General features: G+C 43.9%; 1 protein-coding gene across 1 annotated transcript in view; it reads right to left on the minus strand.

Annotated features, from left to right (window-relative positions):
* Positions 1-23,803, minus strand: part of LOC147117669 (protein Jumonji-like) — a 434,885-nt gene that overhangs the window by 116,219 nt on the left and 294,863 nt on the right. Inside the window, 1 exon segment of the mRNA XM_085988853.1 lies at positions 18,096-18,265. Within this exon segment, the coding sequence (XP_085844979.1) occupies positions 18,096-18,265 (170 nt within the window).

Here is a 23,803-nt window from a genome sequence, read left to right on the forward strand (position 1 = left end):
AAGTGAGTGGGCAGAGATTTGGCAGATGCAATATAATGTTGAAAAGTGTGAGGTTATGCACTTTGGCAGAAAAAATCAAAGAGCAAGTTATTATCTAAATGGAGAGAAACTGCAAAGTGCTACAGTACAAAGGGATCTGGGGGTCCTGGTGCATGAAACACAAAAAGTTAGTATGCAGGTGCAGCAGGTGATCAGGAAGGCCAATGGAATCTTGGCTTTTATTGCAAGGGGGATGGAGTATAAAAACAGGGAAGTCTTGCTGCAGTTATACAGGGTATTGGTGAGGCCACACCTGGAATACTGCGTGCAGTTTTGGTTTCCATATTTAAGAAAAGATATACTTGCTCTCGAGGCGGTTCAGAGAAGGTTCACTCGGTTGATTCCGGAGATGAGGGGGTTGACGTATGAGGAAAGGTTGAGTAGATTGGGACTCTACTCATTGGAGTTCAGAAGAATGAGAGGCGATCTTATTGAAACATATAAGATTGTGAGGGGGCTTGATCGGGTGGATGCGGGGAGGATGTTTCCACTGATGGGTGAGACTAGAACTAGGGGGCATAATCTAAGAATAAGGGGCTGCCCTTTCAAAACTGAGATGAGGAGAAACTTCTTCACTCAGAGGGTAGTAAATCTATGGAATTTGCTACCCCAGAGAGCTGTGGAAGCTGCAACATTAAATAAATTTAAAATGGAGATAGACAGTTTCCTAGCAGATAAGGGAATTAGGGGTTACGGGGAGAGGGCAGGGAAGTGGACGTGAGTCGTACCTGCTATTTGGCCTCTGGCGGTGCTGGCTCAACTGGTGCTATCCACTCTAATCACATTTCCCTGCAGAATATTATAGGTAAGTCCGGACAGAAGAGGCAAATTTAAATAAGTTTATTAGTGAAAAAAAATGGTTCACTCAAAAGATGATAAATGTGTCAAATAATCTGACAGGTAAAAACATTAGGTGCAATCAGAATGCAGTTAGATACTAGATTGGGTGAAGTTGATCCTCTGGTACATTTAACTCAATGGGGTGAATGGCCTTTTATCATTCCTCACCTTTCTGCTTTTTCTGCCTTGGCTATCTCCACTTAAATACTGTAATGGAATGAGAACTACAGGGTTGTTGTGATGCACAAGTTTTACTGTGGCACATTACAATCTTTGGCACTGTGGTTCAAAACTTCATGGAGTCTAATATGGATTTAGTTCTGGGGCCACTTCTGTTCACTGCGTATCAATGATTTACATATAGGCTTAGAAGGAGTGGTGTCGAAATTTGCAGACAATACCAAAGCTGCAAAGGGATATTGATAAGATGAGGAAAATGTGCTAAAAGTTGCAGATGAAATTCAATGTCAGTAAGTATGCGGTGATACATTTTGGTAAAAAAATGGTTTCTACTCTGAATGGGAGTAGGCTCGATGCTGCACAAGATCAGAAGGATTTGGGGGTAGAAGTTCATAGACCGTTAAATGCAGCACCTCAGGCTTATAAGGCTGTGAAAAAGCGCTAATGGAATTCTAGGGTTTATCACGAGGTATAGACTATAAAAGCCAAGAGGTAACGATGAACCTGTATAAAACCGTAAGACCTCAATTACAGTACTGTGTGCAGTACTGGACTCCACACAATACGAAGGATATTGAGGTTATAGAGATGGTACAACACAGATTAACTAGGATGCTGTTTGGTATGAGGAAACACAAATACAAAGAAAGACTTGAATAATTGGAGTTTTTTTCCCCATTAGAATAGCGCACATTACAAGACAATGTGATAAAAGTGCTTACAATTGTGAAAGAGTGGAACAGGATAGCTAGAAGCAGATTGTTTCCACTAATCGAGTGGTCTGGAACGAGGAGCCAATAGATGCCATATTAAATGTAAGAGATTTAGAAAAGAGGTGAAGAGAAACATCTTTACACAGAGTTGTGAAACTGTGGAATTCACTTCCATGGTTAGTAGTTGAGGCAGAAACTAAGTCAACAGTAAAGATTAGATTGGATAGGTGGATGAAGGAAAAGACGATGATGGGATAATGGATATGGGAACATGGTGGGTAAATGTGATTAGAACTACTTTCTCACATGGAGGGTATACACCAACATGAACAGGTTGGGCCAGATTCCATGCTGTTATTTCGATGTATAACTCACTGCAGCCATGTCTGGAGAGGGTTTCTAAATATGATTGAAATGAGTGCTTCTGTCGCACAGTAATAGTACAGTGCCTTTAGGTTCTTGGTGTTATGAATATGGTCGAGAGATATTTACAAGAGACAAAGTTATTTTTCACTTACAGAACCTTCCCAACATGGTTTGTGCAACTACTTATCACTGAGATCCATGCGAAGTACTCTGTACAACAGCACACCCATATTAATGCACATTTCCAATGTTTATAGCATCTTTGTAACACAAAGCATGTATCACTCTATAAATGTTTGGGTTTTATGTGAGCCCAGGGACTGGAAACATTCCTTTATGCACCATTTCTGCAGAACCCATTGCAAGATCCCAAAACAAAGACCTCATTCTTAATTTTAAAAATCTTACAGACTATGTGACAGGAATGAGTCAAAACAGTGTTGAAAATTAAATAAAATTTTACATTTGAAGGACTCTTGACACTGCAGAACATATTCACCAATTTTTGGAAACAACTAGCTGTTTACAGTTGCACTGTAAGATCTGAATGTGGGTACTCTGCACAACTCTTCATAGCAAATACCCAATACCGAGTGATACTGTACAGACTCCCCCTCCCCCCACCACTTGAATCTCAACTTCCTAGCTAAACAACACTTTCCATTAGCAGACATTTTTTCATGAACTGAACTCTGCTTCTTTACTATGCCAAGTACAGTAAACTCTAGTTTAAACGGCACCTAATCAACTGGAATTCTTTAATAACCGGCAAAATAGATAGCCGGTAATCTTGCCGAATCCATCCATTTTTCGTTTTTCCGAGTCTGAGTTTCCCGCGGTGGCCGAGTTAGTCACTGTTTTTTATTTTTTTTTGTTGTTAAAAATTGCCCACCTCTGTTATCTGGAATTTTTAATCAACCAGCACCATCCCGATCCCGGATACGGAAGAGTTTACTGTAATAGGTTAGCGTGCCCTGGTTCAACAATTAACCCTCTAGTCATGCTATATCAATCACTGGAGATCACGTGGGGTGCCCGCCACGTTTTCCTGTCCCTTCTTAAAAGGTGGAACTTAACACCCCATACTGGCTAAAACTACTTGGTCACATTTGTTTACTGGTTAAATATATAGAAGCCAAATGATAGTCAAATACTGAAAAGAGCACAATATTTAGCAAAAATAGAATCCACCAAAGGGTTAACACATCATTTTTAGAACACGTTTTAGAGTCCGTTAAGAACTTTTGGATAGACTAATCAGGGTTTCTAAATACCATGTTGTACTGGGGCTGGGGAAGAACACAAATTCCAGTTCACTCAGAGTTTGGATTTTTGCCTGAACTAAACTTTAGCAACCAGAGTTGTGATTTATGCCATGGGACAACTTTTATCTTGCAGCCATTTCTTTGAAGTAAACAGAGTTGAACAGATCTTGCACTTTGTGAGGTGAAGTGTTAATATCTGGATAGTGCTGCTCCCTAACTAATTCCCCTAGAGTTTTGCCTCTAAAAAAATGTTCCATAATGGATTAATATTTTGTGTAGCTAAATACACACTAACAAGAAATAAATCTCATTTAAGACATAGATGCCCCATTGAATGTGATGACTGAGTCTATTTGGATGCAAACAGTTACCAACTTTGACACAGAATAATGGGATCCATTCCTTACAGACCTCCCAGAGATACAGCTGGCTGAAACCATTTAAAGAAAAAACTCTCTGAAATTGTGTAAAAATAGACATTTTCTTACTCGTCACATGCCAACAACAGCCTGCAACAGCAAGTGCAAAGTGAGGTGGCTCTAATGGCATAGATGCTTCTGAAATAACCAAAACATCATTTGACTTTGTTCCTCCAGCGGCACAGTTTCACTGGCTGCCACCATCAGCACTTCCGTTATATCCACCAATGGGATTCTAGCCAGAGGTTGACTGAACTCTTTGCCATTGCTGAGCTGTGAATCTTCTCTCTGCTCCATCTTGCCCTCGCCCCAATTACTCATTTGTAATGCTTGCATACATGCAGCTTGCTCCTTTCTCCAATCAGCCCATAGAATAAACAACAACAACTTGCATTTATAGCACCTTTTAACATTGTAAAACATCCCAAGGTGCTTCACAGGAGTATTGTACTGTTCTCACTAGATGTAACTCCTATCCAGCTATCCAGTCAGCTAAACACTCATTCAAATAACTCGAGAAGCAGGGTGCTGTTTTGAAGCTTTACTTGAATAAAAGTGTGAAACTGTAAACAAAGACAAAGTATGTTTTGGACACAGAGGGAAGTACTATACATTAGATGTTACATAAGATGCAAACATATGTTTAGGAAAACAGAATAGACTGCTTAACAGATAAGTAGGTAACTGTATAAGTAAATAGCACTGAAGCTAACCCTTAGTAGCTAGCAGCTAATAAACTTCTTATTCACAAAGTATTGTCAAAATACTATACCAACAAGGTTGTTATTATGTTACCAAACAAGGATTAGAGGAGCAGAGATATCTGGGAGGATTGTAGGTCTGGAGGAGGTTACAGTGATGGGAAGGGGCGAGGCCACAGAGGGATTTGAAAACAACAATTTTAAAATCAAAGCATTGCCGGAGCAGGAGCCAATGTAGGTCAGCAAGCACAGGGCAAGTTGTCACAGCAGGAACAGAGTTTTACATAGACAGGGCATAAAATCCACAAATGTACACTCGCACATTTTCAATTTACTCTTTAGCTGATTTGGCAAATTAATTTGGTTATGAGGAATGAGATAATTGCACTTTAATCATCAAACAGTTTTGGCAGAAGAAAATCTACCATTACTGAAACTGATTAACAAATGTATCTCCTACTTGGGAACCTACATTCGTTTCCTGCCATTACTGCACAAGGGAAACAAACCTGCTTCAAGTTTCTGAATGCTCGAATCCATTGACTGCCAGATTATTAGAGTAAAATCAAATGAGTTTACGGTGAGCTTCCATGGAACAATGCAAGAGGCCGAGGACGGTGAGGTCCGAGTGGGAATGGAGTGGTGAATTAAAATGACAGGCGACCGGAAGCTCGGGGTCCCCCTTACGGACTCAACGGAGGTGTTCCGCAAAGCGGTCACCCCAATCTGTGTTTGGTCTCCCCAATGTAGAGGAGACCGCATCGCGAGCAGCGAATACAATATACTAAATTGCAAGTACAACAAGTAAATCGCTGTTTTACCTGGAAGGGGTGTTTGGGGCCCTGGACAGTGGGAAGGGAGGAGGTATAAGGGCATGTGTTACATCTCCTGCGCTTGCACAGGAAGGTGCCGGGCGAAGGGGAAGGGGTGTGGGGGGTGATAGAGGAGTGGACTAGGGTGTCACAGGGGAGCGGTCCCTACGGAATGCTGAAAGGGGAGGTGAGGGGAAGATGCGTTTGGTGGTGGGATCACGCTGGAGGTGGAGGAAATGGCGGAGGATGATCCGTTGAATGTGGAGGCTGGTGGGGTGAAAGGTGAGGACAAGGGGAACGCTATCGTGGTTCCGGGAGGGAGGGGCAGGGGTGAGGGCAGAAGTGCGGGAGATAGAACGGACACGGTCGAGGGCCGTGTCAACCACGGAATCCCCGGTTGAGGAAAAAGACATGTCAGAAGCACTGGTATGGAAGGTGGCATCGTCAGAACAGATGCGGCGGAGATGGAGAAACTGGGAGAATGGAATAGAGTCCTTACAGGAGGTTGGGTGGGAAGAAGTGTAGTCCAGGTAGCTGTGGGAGTCAGTGGGCTTGTACTGTACATGACTGTACATGTTTGGAATCTTTGTGAGATACCACAGTTGAGGGGTTACTGTGTCTAATATGGTATAAGAAAGAAAGGAGGAGGAGAAAGAAAGAAAAAAGGAAAACTTCCAAAAAAGAAAAAGGGAGTATTTACATAGCATCTTTCAGGACATCCCAAAACACTTCACAACCAATAGATTCCTTTCGAAGTGTAGTCACTGCAGTTAAGCAGGGGAAAAAAGCAGAACATTTGCACCCAGCAAGTCCCACAAACAGCAAATTAGATAAATGTCCATTTAATCTATTTTGGTGGTGTTGGTTGTCAAACCAATTTTGGCCAGGACACCAGAACTCTCTCCTCTTCTTCACATAATCCACCTGAACAAGCAGATGGGACTTTTATTTAACGTCTTAAATGAAAGGCAGCATCTCCAACAATTTGGCACACTCTCTGTACTGCAATGAAATGTCAGCCAAGATTATGTGCTCAACTCCTGGAATGGGGCTTGAACCCCAACCTTCTGACTCAGGCAAGAAATAATGTTGTTGCATTGTGAACCACAGCCTAATTTCTTCTTCCTTCGCCCCTCAAATACTTCCCTCTAATTAAGTCAATGCAGTACCAAAACAATGGAGCAACTGCAGCTTTCAAACTTTATGGGGGGCGGGGGATTTTTAAAAACAAAAACAGGCGGGTTTGGGTAGGGCGGGAGGTTAAATTGGCAGAAATCTGAAATCCAACCCCAACCCGCCTACTTCCGGTTTTAACAGAGGCGGGATGGGGGGCCAACCCGCTCTCAGGAGGCGGTTGGCACTTTAAATATTATAATGAGGCTGCGTGCCTCATTTTGAATCTCCAATTTAAATTTAAATCGGAGTGGTCAGATTTCCCAGGCCTCGGGGAACCCAGCAGCTAAAGGAAGGCAAGGGGATCCAGCCTCCCAGGCTCCCAACCTCCCCCCCACCCCGCGATCGGACACTCCCTCCTGACCCATCCAATCTCCCCCCCACCCACCGAGACCACCCATCCCCAGCCACCCCCCCTCCCAAACGCTCTCTCCCTCCTCTGCTCCCCGGCTGCTGCCTGGTGCCGCAGGCCTACCTGCCCAACAGCCTGCCAGCCTCTCAATCTGGCTGGTAACAGGAGGGGGAAACAGGGTGGGGGCGGGGGGGGAAATGTTAAATTCGGCAGGGGTCGACGGAAACCCGTTCTCCCGGATTTCTCGACCACATTCCAGCCCCCCTGCTCCCTACCTGCCTCCAAGTTAAAATCCAGCATATTCTGTTTTTATGTAGACCAACAGCCCGTTTAAATTACAGCACTCCCTAACCTGGCAGCATTGCTTCAAAATAAAATGGGTGCCTGGATGTGTCAAGATCCACCTAAACAGGCGAGCTTTGCCAGCATTCCAGAGATAGCAATAGCCTCAGCAGCAAACGGAACTACAACCTTCCAAGTCAGTGGTCTGCATTTTTTTTTTTTTTTTAAAGTCTCAGGCGGCCGGGGCACTCATATAGGCCAGTGATTTTCCAGGCCTGTTACGTACCTTCCCTGATCATCGCTGCAAGTCCTATGTCTGAAATAAAGTCATGCAGTGACTTTAAACTAGTGCAGTTGTTTGTGTATTACTCCAGAGATGTGGGCCTCGATTTTAACTCAGCTGTGGGCTATTGGCGTGTTCCCCGAATTTCGTGTTTCCCACACGAATCTAAATGGATGTGGGAGATTGATGCAAATTTAACTCAATTGGCCAACTGATTTCCAACGTGTGGGAAGCCTTTGCAAATGGGTTTCTCATGACTGAAAGTCCCCTCCGATGACGTCATCATTGCTGCTGCATTTAAGGTCCACAGCAAGCCTTGCTCCTTCTGCAGACTGCCAAGCTTCCTCCTTCTGCAGACTGCCAAGCTTCCTCCATTTGATGGCACAGGAACCTGCAGAAACAATGACCAGTGGGAGGCCAAGAGCAGCTCCTAAGTTTGACGAGGCAGCACTACAGACATTGGTGGATGGGGCTAGGGCCCACAGGGAGGTCCTGCTCCCTTCATCAGGGAAGAAGAGGCCTCCTAGTCAGACCAAGGCTGTGTGGATACAGGTGGCTGAGGAGGTCAACTCCTTAGGGGTCACATGGCGCACCTGGATGCAGTGCAGGAAAAGATTCCATGACCTTCAACGCACTGGAAAAGTAAGTTCCCATCACCCTCAATCTAATCCCCATTGCCTTTCCTCACCAGCACTCGGCTTTAGCAATCTCTTCCTCCACATCCCACTTGACACTGATATCCATGCACCCTTACCCATTCCCTCTCTCTCTATGCTCACATTCACCTAACTATTCCACCATGCAGCCCTCACACTCCCTATCACCCTGATGCTTTGAACACAACTGACAACACACAGGGAGGGCCCTTGGTCTTGCAACCTCACTCCATCTTTGTCTCCTTCTAAGTATCTATGCTATGCAACCTCTACACTCACTCCTTCATTCTCACTCAACCTCCACTTGTCTCCCTCATTGCAGGAAAAGAGAGCTCACAACAAAAGGGAAAGAGCGAGGACAGGAGAAGGCCCACCATCATTAGCCCAGCTCACCCCTGGGAGGAAGCAGTCCTGGAAATTGTCGGGGTTGAAAAAGATGCGCACGTTGGGGATGGACAAACGGGTGCATCACAGCAAGCTGGTGACAGAATAGTTTTTCATCTCTCTCACTGACATTGCATGAGTCGCTGATAATGATTCTGAAGCTGTAACAGATGGACTTATGATCATCTGCAATATGCATGTAACCTAACCTCGCATAAGAACATAAGTAGGAGGAGCAGGAGTAGGCCAATCGGCCCCTCGAGCCTGCTCCGCCATTCAATAAGATCATGGCTGATCTGATCCTAACCGCCAATCCACTATCACAGAACCATCTCCTGAATCTAACAGAATTAGACACACGAAATAGGAGCAGGATCAGGCTACACGGCCCCTGTGCCCGCTCCGCTACCCACAGGGCCATGACCGATCCGAACCTAGACTCGTGTCCAAATTCCTGCCTGCTCCCTGTAACCCTTAATTCCCTTTACTTCTAGGAAACTGTCTATTTCTGTTTTAAATTTATGTAATGATGTAGCTTCTACAGCTTTTTGGGGCAGCATATTCCATGGACCTACCACCCTCTGAGTGAAGTAGTTCCTCCTCATCTCAGTTTTGAAAGAGCAGCCCCTTATTCTAAGACTATGCCCCCTAGTTCTAGTTTCACCCATCATCGGGAACATCCTCCCCGCATCCGCCCGATCCAACCCCTTCACAATCTTATATGTTTCAATAAGATCGCCTCTCATTCTTCTGAACTCCAATGAGTAGAGTCCCAATCTACTCAACCTCTCCTCATATGTCCATCCCCTCATCCCCGGGATTAACCGAGTGAACCTTCTTTGTACTGACTCGAGAGCAAGTATGTCCTTTCTTAAGTATGGACACCAAAACTGTACGCAGTATTCCAGGTGCGGTCTCACCAATACCTTGTACAACTGAAGCAATACCTCCCTATTTTTATATTCTATCCCCCTAGCAATGAAAGCCAACATTCCATTGGCCTTCTTAATCACTTGCTGCACCTGCATACTAACCTTTTGAGTTTCGTGCACCAGGACCCCCAGATCCCTTTGTACTTCAGTACTTTCCAGTTTCTTGCCATTAAGATAATAACTTGCTCTACGATTTTTCCTGCCAAAGTGCATAACCTCACACTTTCCAGTATTGTATTCCATCTGCCAAATCTCTGCCCACTTACTTAGCCTGTCTATGTCCCCTTGCAGGTTTTTTATGTCCTCCTCACTCACTACTTTCCCTCCCATCTTCGTATCATCTGCAAACTTTGATGTGTTACACTCGGTCCCCTCCTCCAAATCGTTAATATAGAGGTCCCCTCCTCCAAATCGTTAATATAGATTGTAAAGAGTTGGGGACCCAGCACTGACCCCTGCGGAACACCACTAGTTACTGATTGCCAGTCTGAGAATGAACCATTTATCCCAACTCTCTGCCTTCTGTTAGATAGCCAATCCTCTATCCATGCCAGAATATTACCCCCAATCCCGTGATTTTTTATCTTAAGCAATAATCTTTTGTGTGGCACCTTGTCAAATGCCTTTTGGAAGTCTAAATACACTACGTCCACTGGTTCCCCTTTATCCACCCTATACGTTACTTCCTCATCTCCAACTCTTTCCTTTACTCGCCCACAGGACCATCGAGAGCCCCCGTCCCCACTGTCCAGGAGGAAGAGCCTGAGCTTCCAGGCTCCTCAGAGGAATCTGCAACCTCTGAGGGCGCAACGTCAGCAGAAACAAGTGCACCCAGCACCAGCGCAGACACTCACACCTCGGTGGGACCTTCGCGAGATAGAGTAGTGTTGTCACCTGGTGTATCACAGCTCACAAATGAGCATCAGCAGATTGTGGAGACAGGGACAGCAGTGGAGAGTCCTCGTCGGAGGGCACAGGACTCTGCCAGCTCGGCTCAGCTGCATATCGACCCTCTGCCTCTGGGTCCATCCATAAGATCAGAGGTGATGGAACTCCATGCACAGATGCAAGAGTCTCTGGCAGGTTTTGTCTCTAGGGTCGATGCGAGTGTGGAGCGAATGGAGGAGTCCATAGCAAACATGAGCAGAGCCTTTGTGGAGTCCCATTGGCGCATGAATGCGTCAACACGGAAAGGATGGCTACCTACGTGGAAATCATTGCTGCCTCCGTGGTAAGGCTGGCTACGGTAGAGGAGAGGAGGGCTACGGCCATGGAAGAGGTTAGTCGCTAGGGCATGGAAAACATGGTGAGTGTTCAGAATAGAATGACATCTCGAGAAGCGATGGGCATCTATTGAGCATAGAAACCAGACCTTCATGGAAGTCCTTCTGAGTAGGACTGCCATTACAGATACAGATCCCCATGGCCCCCACTGATGTGCAGCAAGGTGCTCTCCAGCCACTTGCAGGCGCGGAGGGGGAGCTGACCCATGAGAGGGAGGTTGGTGGCAGACCTCAAGGAAGTGGGGGGTTCCTCTCCAGGCGCTCACACTTCCATGCCACTGCAGAGCCCTCGGTCAGAGCCCCACCGGAGTCCACACCCAAGTGAGATAGACGTCTCAACCCCTGCACAGCCGCAGGAGTAGCAGACTGTTGACGAGCCCTCACAGGCTCGCCATCCCAGAGGACGCCCGCCAAAGCTGTCGAGACAGGAGCAGCAGGAAAGTGAGCAAGGGGCCTCCACATCTGCTGAAGCCACAGGGGAACATGACGTAGGAGCACGTGTAAGAGGAAAATAAAGCACAAGTAGTCACAAGGGTAGTCACTTGGGTGAAATTTTATGTATTGTTAAAAAAAGCCATCAGATGAATTCTGTCAATAAAAAGTCTGATGGCTACTGCTGTATTTGTGGCCTGTGTCATTTCGCAAATGGGACTTTCACATTGAGGGCTTAGGATTACTTGCAATTGTCAGTATGCTGGACAAATAGCTAGGAATCCGCAGTATCTTGGCCATTGTCGATGCTCAGGTAAGAAGCTGCGAGGCAAAAGTGCTTGATTGGCTAGGCTAAGCAAATCTGGCCAGGATGAGTGCGTTCCTTGCATCCCGGGCAGCAATGTTCTGGCATAACGCTGCCGCTGGTTGTTGGTCCTCTGCAGGATGGTCGTTTTTGTCGTCCTCCTCCTCATCATCATCTGAGGAGGGTATGTGAGGAGCCACTTGGTCCTCAGGAATCTGCAAGCCACAACGCTATGCCATGTGAAGTGCACAGCAAACCATGACGATTCTGGAGGCCCTGGCTGCTGAGTACTGTCGAGCTCCACCTGATCTATCCAGGCATCTGAAGCACATCTTCAGCAAACCGATGTTTTGCTCGATAATGGATCTGGTGGAAATGTGGCTGGAGTTGTAGCGCTCCTGATCTTCGTTGGCTGGCGTCCTCAACGGCGTCATTAGTCAAGTCCTCAGGGGATAGCCCTCGTCTCCAAGTAGCCATCCGTGAAGTTAGTCTGGTGGCCTGAATAGCGGAGGCACACTAGACTGGCGCAGTATGAAGGAGTCATGGCAACTGCCAGGGTACATGGCACAAACATGCAAAATCTCCTTCTTGTGGTCACATACCAACTGAATGTTAAGGGAGTGGAAGCCCTTGCGGTTGACAAAAATAACTGGATTGCGATGGGGTGCCCAAAGGGCCACATGTGTGCAGTCAACGACGCCCTGCACCCTTGGAAAGTCTGCCAGATGAGCTAATCCAACCGCTTGCGCCGTCACACTTGCGCGATCCTTGGTGAAATGGATGTGATTGTGCGCGAGGGCAAAGAGGGCATTGGTTACCTGCGTGATGCAAGTGTGTGCGGCCGCCTGGGAAATGCCGCTGATGTCTGATGATGATCCCTGGAATGAGCCGGAGGCAAAAAAGTTGAGTGCGGTGGTGACTTTGATGGCCACTGGTAAGGAGTGTCCACCTGGGCAGCAGGTCTTGCTGTAGCATTGCGCAGATGTCAGTCACTACCTCTCGCGAAAGTTGGAGCCGCCTTTGGCACTGCTGCTCAGTCATGTTGAGGTAGCTGACCCTGTGTCTGTAGACCCTGTTTGGGGGGTATCTCCTGCGCCGACGGGCTTCCAGGCGCTGGCCCTTTCTGGGCTGTGCTGCCTCAGGTGGGTGAGCAGCAGCCTGCCGCTCCTGCTGCTGTTGCTGGTTCTGTTGCTGCCGCGCCTGGTGCTCGAGCTCCTCTAATGCCCAGAAGGGAAGGAAAGAAACGGCTCCAATGCTTCTGGCATATGCCTCCGTTGAAGAAGCACTGAGTGAAGGTGGCGAGAGGGGTTTCCCAAGAGTTCACACTGGAGATGTGTGTGAGGCTCCAACCTTCCACAGGTGTGGTTAAGCCTGGTAAAAGTTGCCCCAGGCCCGAGACAAAAAATCCTGCCACCTACAAATGATGACGATCAAATCTCCTCTTTAATGGTTGACCTGCAGCTGATAGTCAGCAAGCCAATAGTGCTCCCGCCAGGTTTCACAGGCTGATTCCCACCAGGCGTGTTTTACGTGGGAAAAGGGTTAAAAGTGCAAGGGACTGTTAAAATGACATTATAGACGCCATTTAGTGGTGATTAAGGGCCTTAAAGACCAGTCCCGCATGTTGGATGCGGGACGGATTCGGGGCCATCAGACACGCCCGAGTAAAAATGGCTCGGAGTCGGGAACCAGGCAGGGGGATCCCGACCGCCAGTTTTTGCGATTTTAACCCCCCGCATGCCTCCAAGCCCGTCTCCACGGCTCAGTTAAAATCGAGGCCGTGGAATCAGCCCCACAACATAAAGTGTGTTTTTGGAGTGGTTGTTTAATATTAAAAACAGAATTAGACTACGAATTTCCCTTTTGCTAAACTACAGAAACTCTAATTTCCACCACTACAGCATATTTCACCTTTCTGTATTTGCAAGACTGTAGCTCAATCCAGCACCTTAAGTTTGTAATGCAGAAAATAAAAAAGTGCTCTTTGAAAATTAGATTTTGGGCAATGCCCCCACCTGAAACTGTATATTATACATACACATATATTCACCCTTGTTATTTTTTAATAAAAATCTGAGACGATACATTGAGCTGCAAGTGTTCAGTGAAGTACATACATCACAAAGTTATTTATATCACAGACATGTAACTTGTAATTCCTGAGCGCAGATTATACCGCGTTTCCAACCCCCAAATTGTGACCTTCCTTTAAGATAAACCAGACAAATTATTTAAACTCCACCGCTTTACAGGTCTTCCTGCACCATACGGCATTCCTCTAGCGGATAGGACGATCTGTATCCACAACTTTATTAGCATTTCCCTGTAACTATCAGAAATTCAAGGGGAGCCTCATGGATATTTAAAAGACAAATAGCAGGAATGATCATTTAGGTGTTGCAGAGGGTTTGGGCTAGATCCCAATAATGGGCTTGGCCGGGATGGATTTATGCTTTTCGCAGGCAGGCCCATGTTAGTTACCCAGTAGGGAGCCAAATCATTGATCACTTTTACACACCAACCCATAAAGCTCTATCGTCCTACTATGAGATGGTTAGAGAATAGGGTACAGATATTTTTGAGTAAAATTCTGACTAATAGACCATGTACATTAGTAATTGTCAGTTTAACTTTGTACTTTATTTTTGTCTTTTTACTACATTTTCACATTGCACTATAAGTATCCTGGGATCTTTACTGGCATTTTTCCCCCTAACGTTTTGTTTTCCCAACCGGACCTACAACATTGCATCCCGTGACCGTCACACAGCATCCAACTCTAGCTCCAGTCAGATATTTATAGCCTTGGGACTGCTCTACCGAGATCTACGGGTCACCAACACAACAGTACATGATGTTTCTTGCCTCTTTCCATCTCTTTGAATCTTGCCTTATATACCCAACTTCCTGCTCCCCTTTCCCAGGGTGGAAGGAACCACATTTCTACTTTCCCCACAACACAGCTCTCAAGATCATTGCACAGTACAGCCTGATTCACCAGCAGAGACCTTCAAAGACCACCTATAAGCTAAATAGAATAGACTCCACTGGGAACTCTGCTCGTAGGACTAGATACCAATTAGGGCCTTCAGCAACAGACCACCATTTTCCTTCAAAAAGAATGCTCAAAAAAGATGTTAATAATATGCACATACTTCACAGTTATCTGTACAAAAATCACTTTCCTCTTATCATTTCTATTTTCATTATCAAAACTTGAGACAGAATTACACCTCCTGATGAGTTTTAGCAATGCTGGCCTACAAAAAGGTCAAATGGTTTCAAAACATTTGTTGGCACTCTTCCCAACAAGAAATTATGTTTTAAGTGTGGTGCATTATACATCTGATGTCTAATAAGTCAAAGGATTGTCACGGTTTTTTCAGTATCCCTATTTTTCTTTCTGAAAAAGGGTCTGTTAAGTTACAGAAGGAATCAATTTTCAGATACCACTAAGCTCACTGGGTTCTGTTGCAAGACATTAATATAAACTACAGTTCAGAAGAGCAATGCAGAGCCAGAAACAAAGAGAAGGCATTTATCCACTGTAGCAAGTTAGGTACTTTCCCAAATCAAGATGTTACTCAAAAAAGGCAACCGCAAGTTCATAGGTTGTAAAATATAGTATTTGGTGGAATGGCACAGCTTTTGCTTGTAATTTTCTTCCAAAAGTATGTTGTGGAAGCAGGAAAAGAAACCACATGGTACTGTGATCAAACACTGAAAAACTCACTTACAATAGGTACATTGAATTAGAGTCAATTGTCAAGTACAACTGAAGAATGTTTGGAAACTCAGCCTTTGATATGAATTCTAGCTCTCTCCCAGTATTGTTGCAAGGAACACAGGGTAGGCGACAGTGCGAGAGCAAGCCAAGATACAAAGCTATTTTTAGCCAGCAGCATTTAGTGGCAGAGTGTCAACAATACAGCCCCCCCAGAGTTATTTCCCTACAATTACACAATACAACTATAACTACTGGAAACAAAATACAGCCAGTCATCCAACTTCTCTTCCCCTCTCACCCCCCGCACCATGGAAAAACTGACACTCAATGTGCAAGTGCATTTAAAGATCGAGATCTCTAAAACTAATCAATGTCTTTGACTCAAAATATAATCTATGCATTTCCTGGCTTGCCGGAAATAATCACCACGACCAAAGGTCAGAAACCTTAAAATGTGGACAATTATAAATTGGCCATGCTGCAACTACAATCACCTCCCAGTTAGAGGTCAATGAATGCTGCTTCTCTACAGCACTCATTTGTATCATAAAAATCTTCTTGCAACCACACGTTTAGGTCATAAAAGCCACAGGAGGACTTGTATACTTTTGATTGAGGGAGGTATAACATTGGTAGACTACCTCAAAGTAAAGGTTACAATTTCCCATTTTTTCATAATTTACTGTTCTATGGAAGCCTGCTACACAAGTGCTGTGCTTCATAATTTTAATGTGCTCATTAAGGTGAGGGATATCAATGCTGGGGAACTAAATAATTTTCATTTCAGGAACCCAGTGTCAGCAGCAACTACTCCCAGATCAGGTACAGCATGGTTAGATGCAGAGCAGAGCTCCCTCTACTCTGTCCCAGCTACAGTACAGCATCATTATTGCACAAGCATACTATAAACACGGAGAAAAACTAGAGAACAGCTTCAAAAAAGCCAACAACTCAAAAAGCAACATACAAAAAGAAAAAAGACTTACATTTATATAACGCCTTTCACGACCACCAGACGTCTCAAAGTGCTTTACAGCTAAATAAGTACTTTTGAATTGGAGTCACTGTGGTAATGTGGGAAACACAGCAGCCAATTTGCGCACAGCAAGGTCCCACAAACAGCAATGTGATAATGACCAGATCTGGTTTTGTTATGTTGATTGAGGGATAAATATTGGCCAGGACACCGGGGATAACTCCCCTGCTCTTCTTCGAAATAGTGCCATGGGATCTTTTATGTCCACCTGAGAGCGCAGACGGGGCCTCGGTCTAACGTCTCATCCAAAAGATGGCACCTCCTACAGTGCAGCAATCCCTCAGCACAGCACTGTAGTGTCAGTCTAGCTTTATGTGCTCAAGTCCCTGGAGTGGGACTTGAACCCACAACCTTCTGACTGAGGCGTGTGTACTACCAACTGAGCCACAGCTGACGCTCAACAACTGAAAACAACACTGAATAAAGGCCTACGACCAAGGCCACAGCTTCAAAGCAAATTAATACGTTAAATTCCATTTAATTACATTGGATTTCAGGATTCATTAGTGTTTTGGGATCACATTCCGTAATTAAGTTTTCGCTTCTGGCGGCCCCAGAGCGGATAGGTAACCTGGGCACCCAACCCAGGTTTCTGCCAGGCGGATAGGGTTAAAACCACCCTGTTGATCTTTGCATGACCAGAAGGTGATAAACAAAACAACATGTATTTCTATAGACATCTAATTGCACTTTAAATGGAGGAAAAAAACACAATCAATAAACTATAGAATAGGAATACCAGGTAAACTTTGAAATATTTTCAACAGTCACTCTCCCATATCTAACTCCCACTGCTCCTGTTCACAAAAGCACTCTACCCTCTCCAGATCTATTTCACAGTGACATTGTAGCCCATCCATTCCCCCACTTCACTGCAATCACTACCTCTCCATTTTCCATCCTTGCCATGCATTCTGTCCCAGCCCCTCAGCATGCATCTCCTTGGCACTTGGCATTTGTTTTCCCCGACTGCTCCTATTCAAGTCCACTGGACAGACCCTGCTCCTCCTCTTCGCACCACTAAGGCCTAAATTGGTGCCTCTGTATATGCTGGAGGCGGAGCTCACAGTCTCATGATAGTACTCAAATCCAATATAGATAGGTGACAATCGGGGCCATTAGTGCTAGAAGCACTTGGAGAGGGAGCAGGGCCTGTCCAGTGCATTATAGAAACATAGAAGATAGGAGCAGGAGTAGGCCATTCGGCCACTTGAGCCTGCTCCGCCATTCAATGCGATCATGGCTGGTCATCCAAATTCAGTACCCTGTCCCTGCTTTCTCCCCATATCCCTTTACCCTCCAGCCTTGGTAGGAGAAGCACAGGGAGGGACCTGGAGTTCCATTTCCACTAATTTCTAGCCACAATCATGAACAGTGTGAATGAGGACTCAAAATATTGACTGCCTGCACAAAAAGCAGGTCTTGGCCGTGTTTATTATCGAATAATTTCCAGACCTCCATCTAGGTTCTCTGATTTCAGAAATCATGTTGAATCACTAACTAACCACCCCGTGACAAAAAATGGTGCCCTCCTCTTCAGCACCACCCACATTTTTTGTTAGTGAATCTCGGCTTTACTGTTTATCGGCGATTTTATACAGTTGTAATAGGTTAGTAATCAGGTGAAATGTCAAATAACCTAAATTCTGGCTTGTTAAGCTAATTAATTATTGCAGTGCGTTCTGATTTAACATCTTAAAATGCTATTTGGAATATAGCCAATGTTCTGACATCTACGGTTTATGATATGAACTATTCATACCAAGCAACATGGTTGGTAGAAACAAAATGAGAGAAGTAATACAAGCTTTCACAGAGATGCTGAAAAATACGTATTATGAAAAAGTAAAAAAAAAATACAATTATATATTCTGTATAATCAGTGCTTATCAATACAAAATTACTGTTACACATACCTCTAAGGCAAAGAAAAGTAAGAAAATCTTCTGTTTTGGGCTTTCTTTTTGAGAGATCAATGATCTGTGTTGCAGGTGGCGGCAAGACTGGATCCACCATCTTGATTGGGGTTGTGCTGGGGGAGTTGGGTTGCGACTGGGCAAATTTCCTTTGTGCTTGCAGTCTCGGCCTGGAACAAAAGACATAAAAGATCTACTTAAAAACATTTTCCAAAATATCAAATGTTTTAAATAGTGTATGATAAATTATACAGGAATGTTCCCATTTCTGCTCTCTTTGTCAAAAACTGTACCTTAATTTAGCCTTATTTTGAGTATTTATGTAAGTAACAGTAGTGCTTTGTCAATCCATACAATACCCACAACAAATGCACTACAACCCACATGGACACCTGCACTAGAACCCATAGTAGTGTCAACATTATACCCCCAGGCCAGGTATAGCACAGTGCTGTGCATTAGAAATTGCTGACTAGCTACAATCGTGGTTACGGTAACACCGTTTTAGCCACATGCACTCATTTTAATATAAAACGCCTTAAATACGCTCACACAATACAGGTACCACCATTCAGTAACCAAGGAAGTAAAGCACTCCAAGATTAAAAAACACTTGCACACACTATTTTTCATTTTATAATTTTACCAACAAACTTACAAAAAGGTTAAAGTATACATGTGAATACGAGTATTGAGATCACCTGCTCAAAAATTGTGTCTATTACTCATTTTTATTTACTAAACAGAAATGCAATTAGCCACATCTGGATTGTCAATAAACCAAATGTGGCTATGAGCTAATGTATTGGGCAACACTGGTACAGTTCAGCCAGAAGCAACGCAAGGTGCCCTCCACTATCCCAACATGCCCCAATCTCAGATGTCCACCAATGGCCAATTAGCATTGAATTAAGAACAGTTTTGTGTTGTAGGCCCATGTCCACCAAGAACTGGGCTGAGACCGCCCAGACCTTTCCAGAGAGATTACTCTCATCCCATCAGCCTGGGTTGGGTTTGAGCCCAGATCTTCGAGGTAGGTGAAAGACCAACATCTAATCCATTATGCCATACAGTTCTGTACAGCGCTTTAGATGTTAAATTTTAATCTCTACTGCTTCTTCAAATCAAACAGACTACCCGTTGGAAGGACAATACAGGATTGTAATAAAAAAAAGGAAAATCCTATTTTGAGTAGCTAATTCATTTTTTGGTAAAAGTTCAACCTCTATACATAATTAAAACTTATCCATGGGAAGGGGTTACAAAGAGGGGGAAATAAATCAGCACAGAATACTGCCCTTTTGAGAACTTCATGCCTTTGTACTGCCTTTTAGTTAGATTATTTTCTCCCACTCAGCTGTTACGTAAGGGATCTTATCTAAACCACACCTGTAATTTTTTGGCAGTAGGGACCAAGTGATTACAGAAACAATATAACACAGATTCAAATCCAACAGTTCTATGAAGCACCAGAGAGGACATTGATGGGTAGGCTAAGTAGCAGCCTTGTATAGTGATAGAATTTCTCTTGAAGAATGAGAATGAAGGATGTAATCTATCTTCCTTTTAATGTTCAACCTCCACACAAAATTAGAATGATAGTCTAATAGTGCAAAAAGTATGCATGGGACTGTGAAGAACCAAACATTTAGGCTTGTTTGCAGCCCTACCACATTGTTCTGGGCAAAAATACAACGTATAGCAGTTGCTCCAATTTAGCTCTTGCCGTAAGCATCAAGAAAATACCATTCACGTATAGACCAACAAAGAAGCTGAACAAGCAGTTAAATGAGCTCCCTCTCAGGTGGTTCCTCCCTGCCATCTAACTAAAATGGCAGTGCAAACGCACAATTTATTTTAATTGTTGCTTTTAGGATAGTATGTCATAATTGTATGTACATTGGGAGTGAGTTTTGGCAGACTAGTTTCATATAATTAGTATTTGCCATCTGAAGATAGTTCTATTTCAGTCAAGTACTTTGTTCAGTACTGTAATCAAGGAATGCTGAACTACCATAGCACAGGGAAAAGCCTAATGGCTGCAATCATCTGAAGTGGGCTACAAACTGAATTAACAGAATTAAGTTTGAACTATTTTTCTCCAAAAGAAAATGGTTACGGTTCACATATATGATTTCCATGACCTCTCCATAGATTATATACGTGCTAAGCTGCTGGACGAGTAGCTCTCCCCCAATGGTCTAGTGTGTAAATCACTGCCCAGAGCAGTACCAGCTAAAGACCAAAAGATCCCAGGTTTGATTTCTGTTCTATGCTAAGTAGGAGAGAAAAAAAACAAAATGGGCTTCCTGCTGGAAATTATGACTGTGTGGAGTCAAATGAAGACAGGATGAGGCTCAGCTGTGATCACATGCACGAATGAATAGTCTGCCAGCACATTCTCTAGGCCCATACATGAACAGCTTTTTGGGTGAGATACTGGATGGTTGCCAGAGCTTGTGGTACTATACTCCAGCAGGGGCCAAGAGGGAGGCAGCAGATAGGAGGACAAAGGAGAGGGCGGTGATATTCGGGGGGGGGGGGGGGGGGGTGTGAAGAGGAACTGAACACCAGCATCTTCTGATCAGAGAATCAACTACTGCACACATTAGGGTAGGAATGTTCAACAGCATCACATTCAAGACCCCCATTTGCATTATGCAGCCCACTCTAAACCTTAGAGACCAAGATGTTACTGTCGAGGTCAAAGTACGAGAGAATATATTTTCACAATGCTAAAAAATAACCATGGCTTTTACATTCTCTTTAGAGACAGAGATTGTCAAATCAGGAAAAGCTGAAGTGTGCTCGTCCACATTAAGAGTAGCAAAGGAAGTTCTGAACAACAGTCAAAGCGAGATGATTCATGAGTCTGACGACACTCTGTGTTCAGCCTCCTCTGGGCCTCATCACAGCTGCTAATGAATGCAGAAAATATAATAGTCCCAGTCAACAGTCTGAATTTCTGTAAACCTTGTAATGATTATAAATCACTAGTTTCATTGTCATTTCCAAATGAATAATGAACAGAAATTACTCACATCCACTTAGCATGATGTACATTGACAAATTGATAATCAAGTTAATGGCAGAATGAAAAGTACAAACCAACTGCATTTTCCCCTTTTAATGCAATGTTATACGGTGCTCTCCAGGGTTCGGCACTAACTCAATTAACGACTTAGCAATGAATGGTAATACAGTAGCTATACCAAGGGGTTTCATTGTAACCATACAGCAGAATAGCTTTCAGCATCAGTTCACTACCTAACCTATACCACAGCAACATGATTGGCCATATGACATGCCTTTTGATGACAATCATGATGTAATTTTGTGTCGCACTTTAGTGTGCATTTTCTCACCCCTCCTTTTTAGGGGTCATAGATTAACACTGATCAATGATTTCTCCCGATGTCCAAGCCTAAATTTCTCAGTCAACAACCATCACTAAAAATAGGTTACCTGGTCACCCAAATTTTATGCTGTTTTCTGGAACTTCACTGTCACAAACTGCCAGCCGAGTTTTTTCCCATATAACAGTGACTAAATTTTAAAAGGTAACTCATCGATTGTGAAGAGCTTTGGGATGTACCAAGGACATGACAGACTGCTAATTAAATGCAAGTTCTTCCTTTTTCCTTCGATTTGATAATCATAATAAAATGACCCTGATTTTAGAGCCCATGGCCCCAATTTTCAAATTTGCAAATTGAGTGGTATAGTTTGAGATTGTGGTCATATGCTCAAGTTTTCTTCAACCAGAAAACAGAGATAATTTAAGTTCACTCCACATGTTCAAAACCTGCGGCTGTGTCACTCAAAATAACTGCAATTTCACCAAAATTCCCAGAAAATGTCACTAGTTTTTTTTCTAAACCAAATCTTCCCACATATGGAAAACTAAATGGCAACAGTAGGACCAACATGATATGGGGATGTTTTAATTGTATTCTCTGCAAGAGGCTAGGAATATGCCGACTACATTTTTGTATGTATGCAGATCACATGGGTAGAAACTATTTGAAATATATGGAATTTTTAGTTAAAGACTAGTGAAATTTCCAGGATTTTTGGTAAATCATGCAGCTATTTTTAGTTATGTTTCCAGGCTCAATTATCACTTAAAAATATGTATTTTTTCTAATTGAAGGAAATGCAGCGCGTGACACCAGCCCCGACCATTGTCCTCAACCCGCAAATTGTAATAGGTGTACCGTCATGAAATAACCTATTATTTTTATTGTTTTGCACTGTTCGTCTGCTTCTCATAAGTTTAATGTATTCATAGAATATTCCAGCACAAAAATTGGTTATTCAGTCCAACAAATCTGTGCTAGAGTTTTTCTCCATGCGCAACCCAGTCTAATCCCAATCTCCATCAATATTCCTCTTTTACAAGCAATTAATTCACTTTTAGAAGCAACTATTTCATGTTTAGAAGAATTTGTGGACTCTGCTTCAATAAATGTTTGTTAGCAGAGAATACCGCATTCCAACCACCCTCTGCAAGAATTTTTTTTTCCCCAGCCATCTATTTATTCCTTTTTGTGATTTATCCTAAATTTATGCCCTCTCATTATCATCTCACCGATCAGTGGAAACAACCTATTACTATTTACCTCATCATAATGGGAACAGTAGCATAGTTAAAGCAGATAAAATATCTTCGCCTTTATGCGGGAACGGTAGCATAGTGGTTATGTTACTGGACTAGTAATCCAGAGGCCTGAACTAATGATCTGGAGACATGAGTTTGAATCCCACCATGGCAGCTGGGGAATTTAAATTCAGTTAATTAAATAAATCTGGAATTAAAAAAGCTAGCATCAGAAATGGTCATAAAAACCCATCTAATGGCCTGTAGGGAAGGAAATCTGCCGTCTTTACCTGGTCTGGCCTCTTAACTAACCACCCTCTGAAATGTACAACATTGTACACAACTGCTACGACCGTCACCACAAGGGCTGCAGTTCAACGTTCAAGAAGGCGACTCGCCTTAGAGACATAACATAACGGCAAAGGGGGCCATTCGGCCCATCGAGTCCATGTTGGCTCTCTGTAGAGCAATCCAGTCAGTCCCATTCCCCCGCTCTATCCCCGTAGCCCTGCAAGTTTATTTCCCTCAAGTGCCTATCCAGTCTCCCCTTGAAAACATGGAGTGTCACCACTTCCGTCGGCAGCGAATTCCAGGTCCTCAACACTTGCTGCATAAAAAGGTTTTTCCTTACATTCCCCCCTGTATCTCATGCCCAAAACCTTAAATCTGTGTCCCCTAGTCCTTGTACCATCAACTAGTGGGAACAGCCTTTCCCCGTTTAGCCTATCCAAACCCGTCATAATCTTGTACACCTCTATCAAATCCCCCCTCAACCTCCTTTGCTCTAATGCAAACAAATCCAGCTTCTCCAACCTGTCCTTGTAGCTAAGATCCCGGAACTATTCTGGTAAATCTCCTCTGCACTCTCTCAAGGACCTACAAATCCTTCCTAAAGTGTGGTGACCAGAACTGGACGCAATACTCCAGTTGTGGCCTAACCAGCGCTTTTGGCCCAACCTGCTCAACCTTTCTTCATAAGAGAACCCTTTCATCTCAGGAATCCACCTTCTCAAGAGCAATTAGGGATGGGCAATATTTACTGGCCTTGCCAGTAACACCCACATCCCTGGAACAAATATAAAAGAAAACCTTCCTAAGTCTGAAGATC

The sequence above is a fragment of the Somniosus microcephalus genome, chromosome 5, assembly GCF_052327205.1.
Source record: "Somniosus microcephalus isolate GS21.2 chromosome 5, FLI_Smic_1.0, whole genome shotgun sequence".
Taxonomy (NCBI): Eukaryota; Metazoa; Chordata; class Chondrichthyes; order Squaliformes; family Somniosidae; genus Somniosus; species Somniosus microcephalus.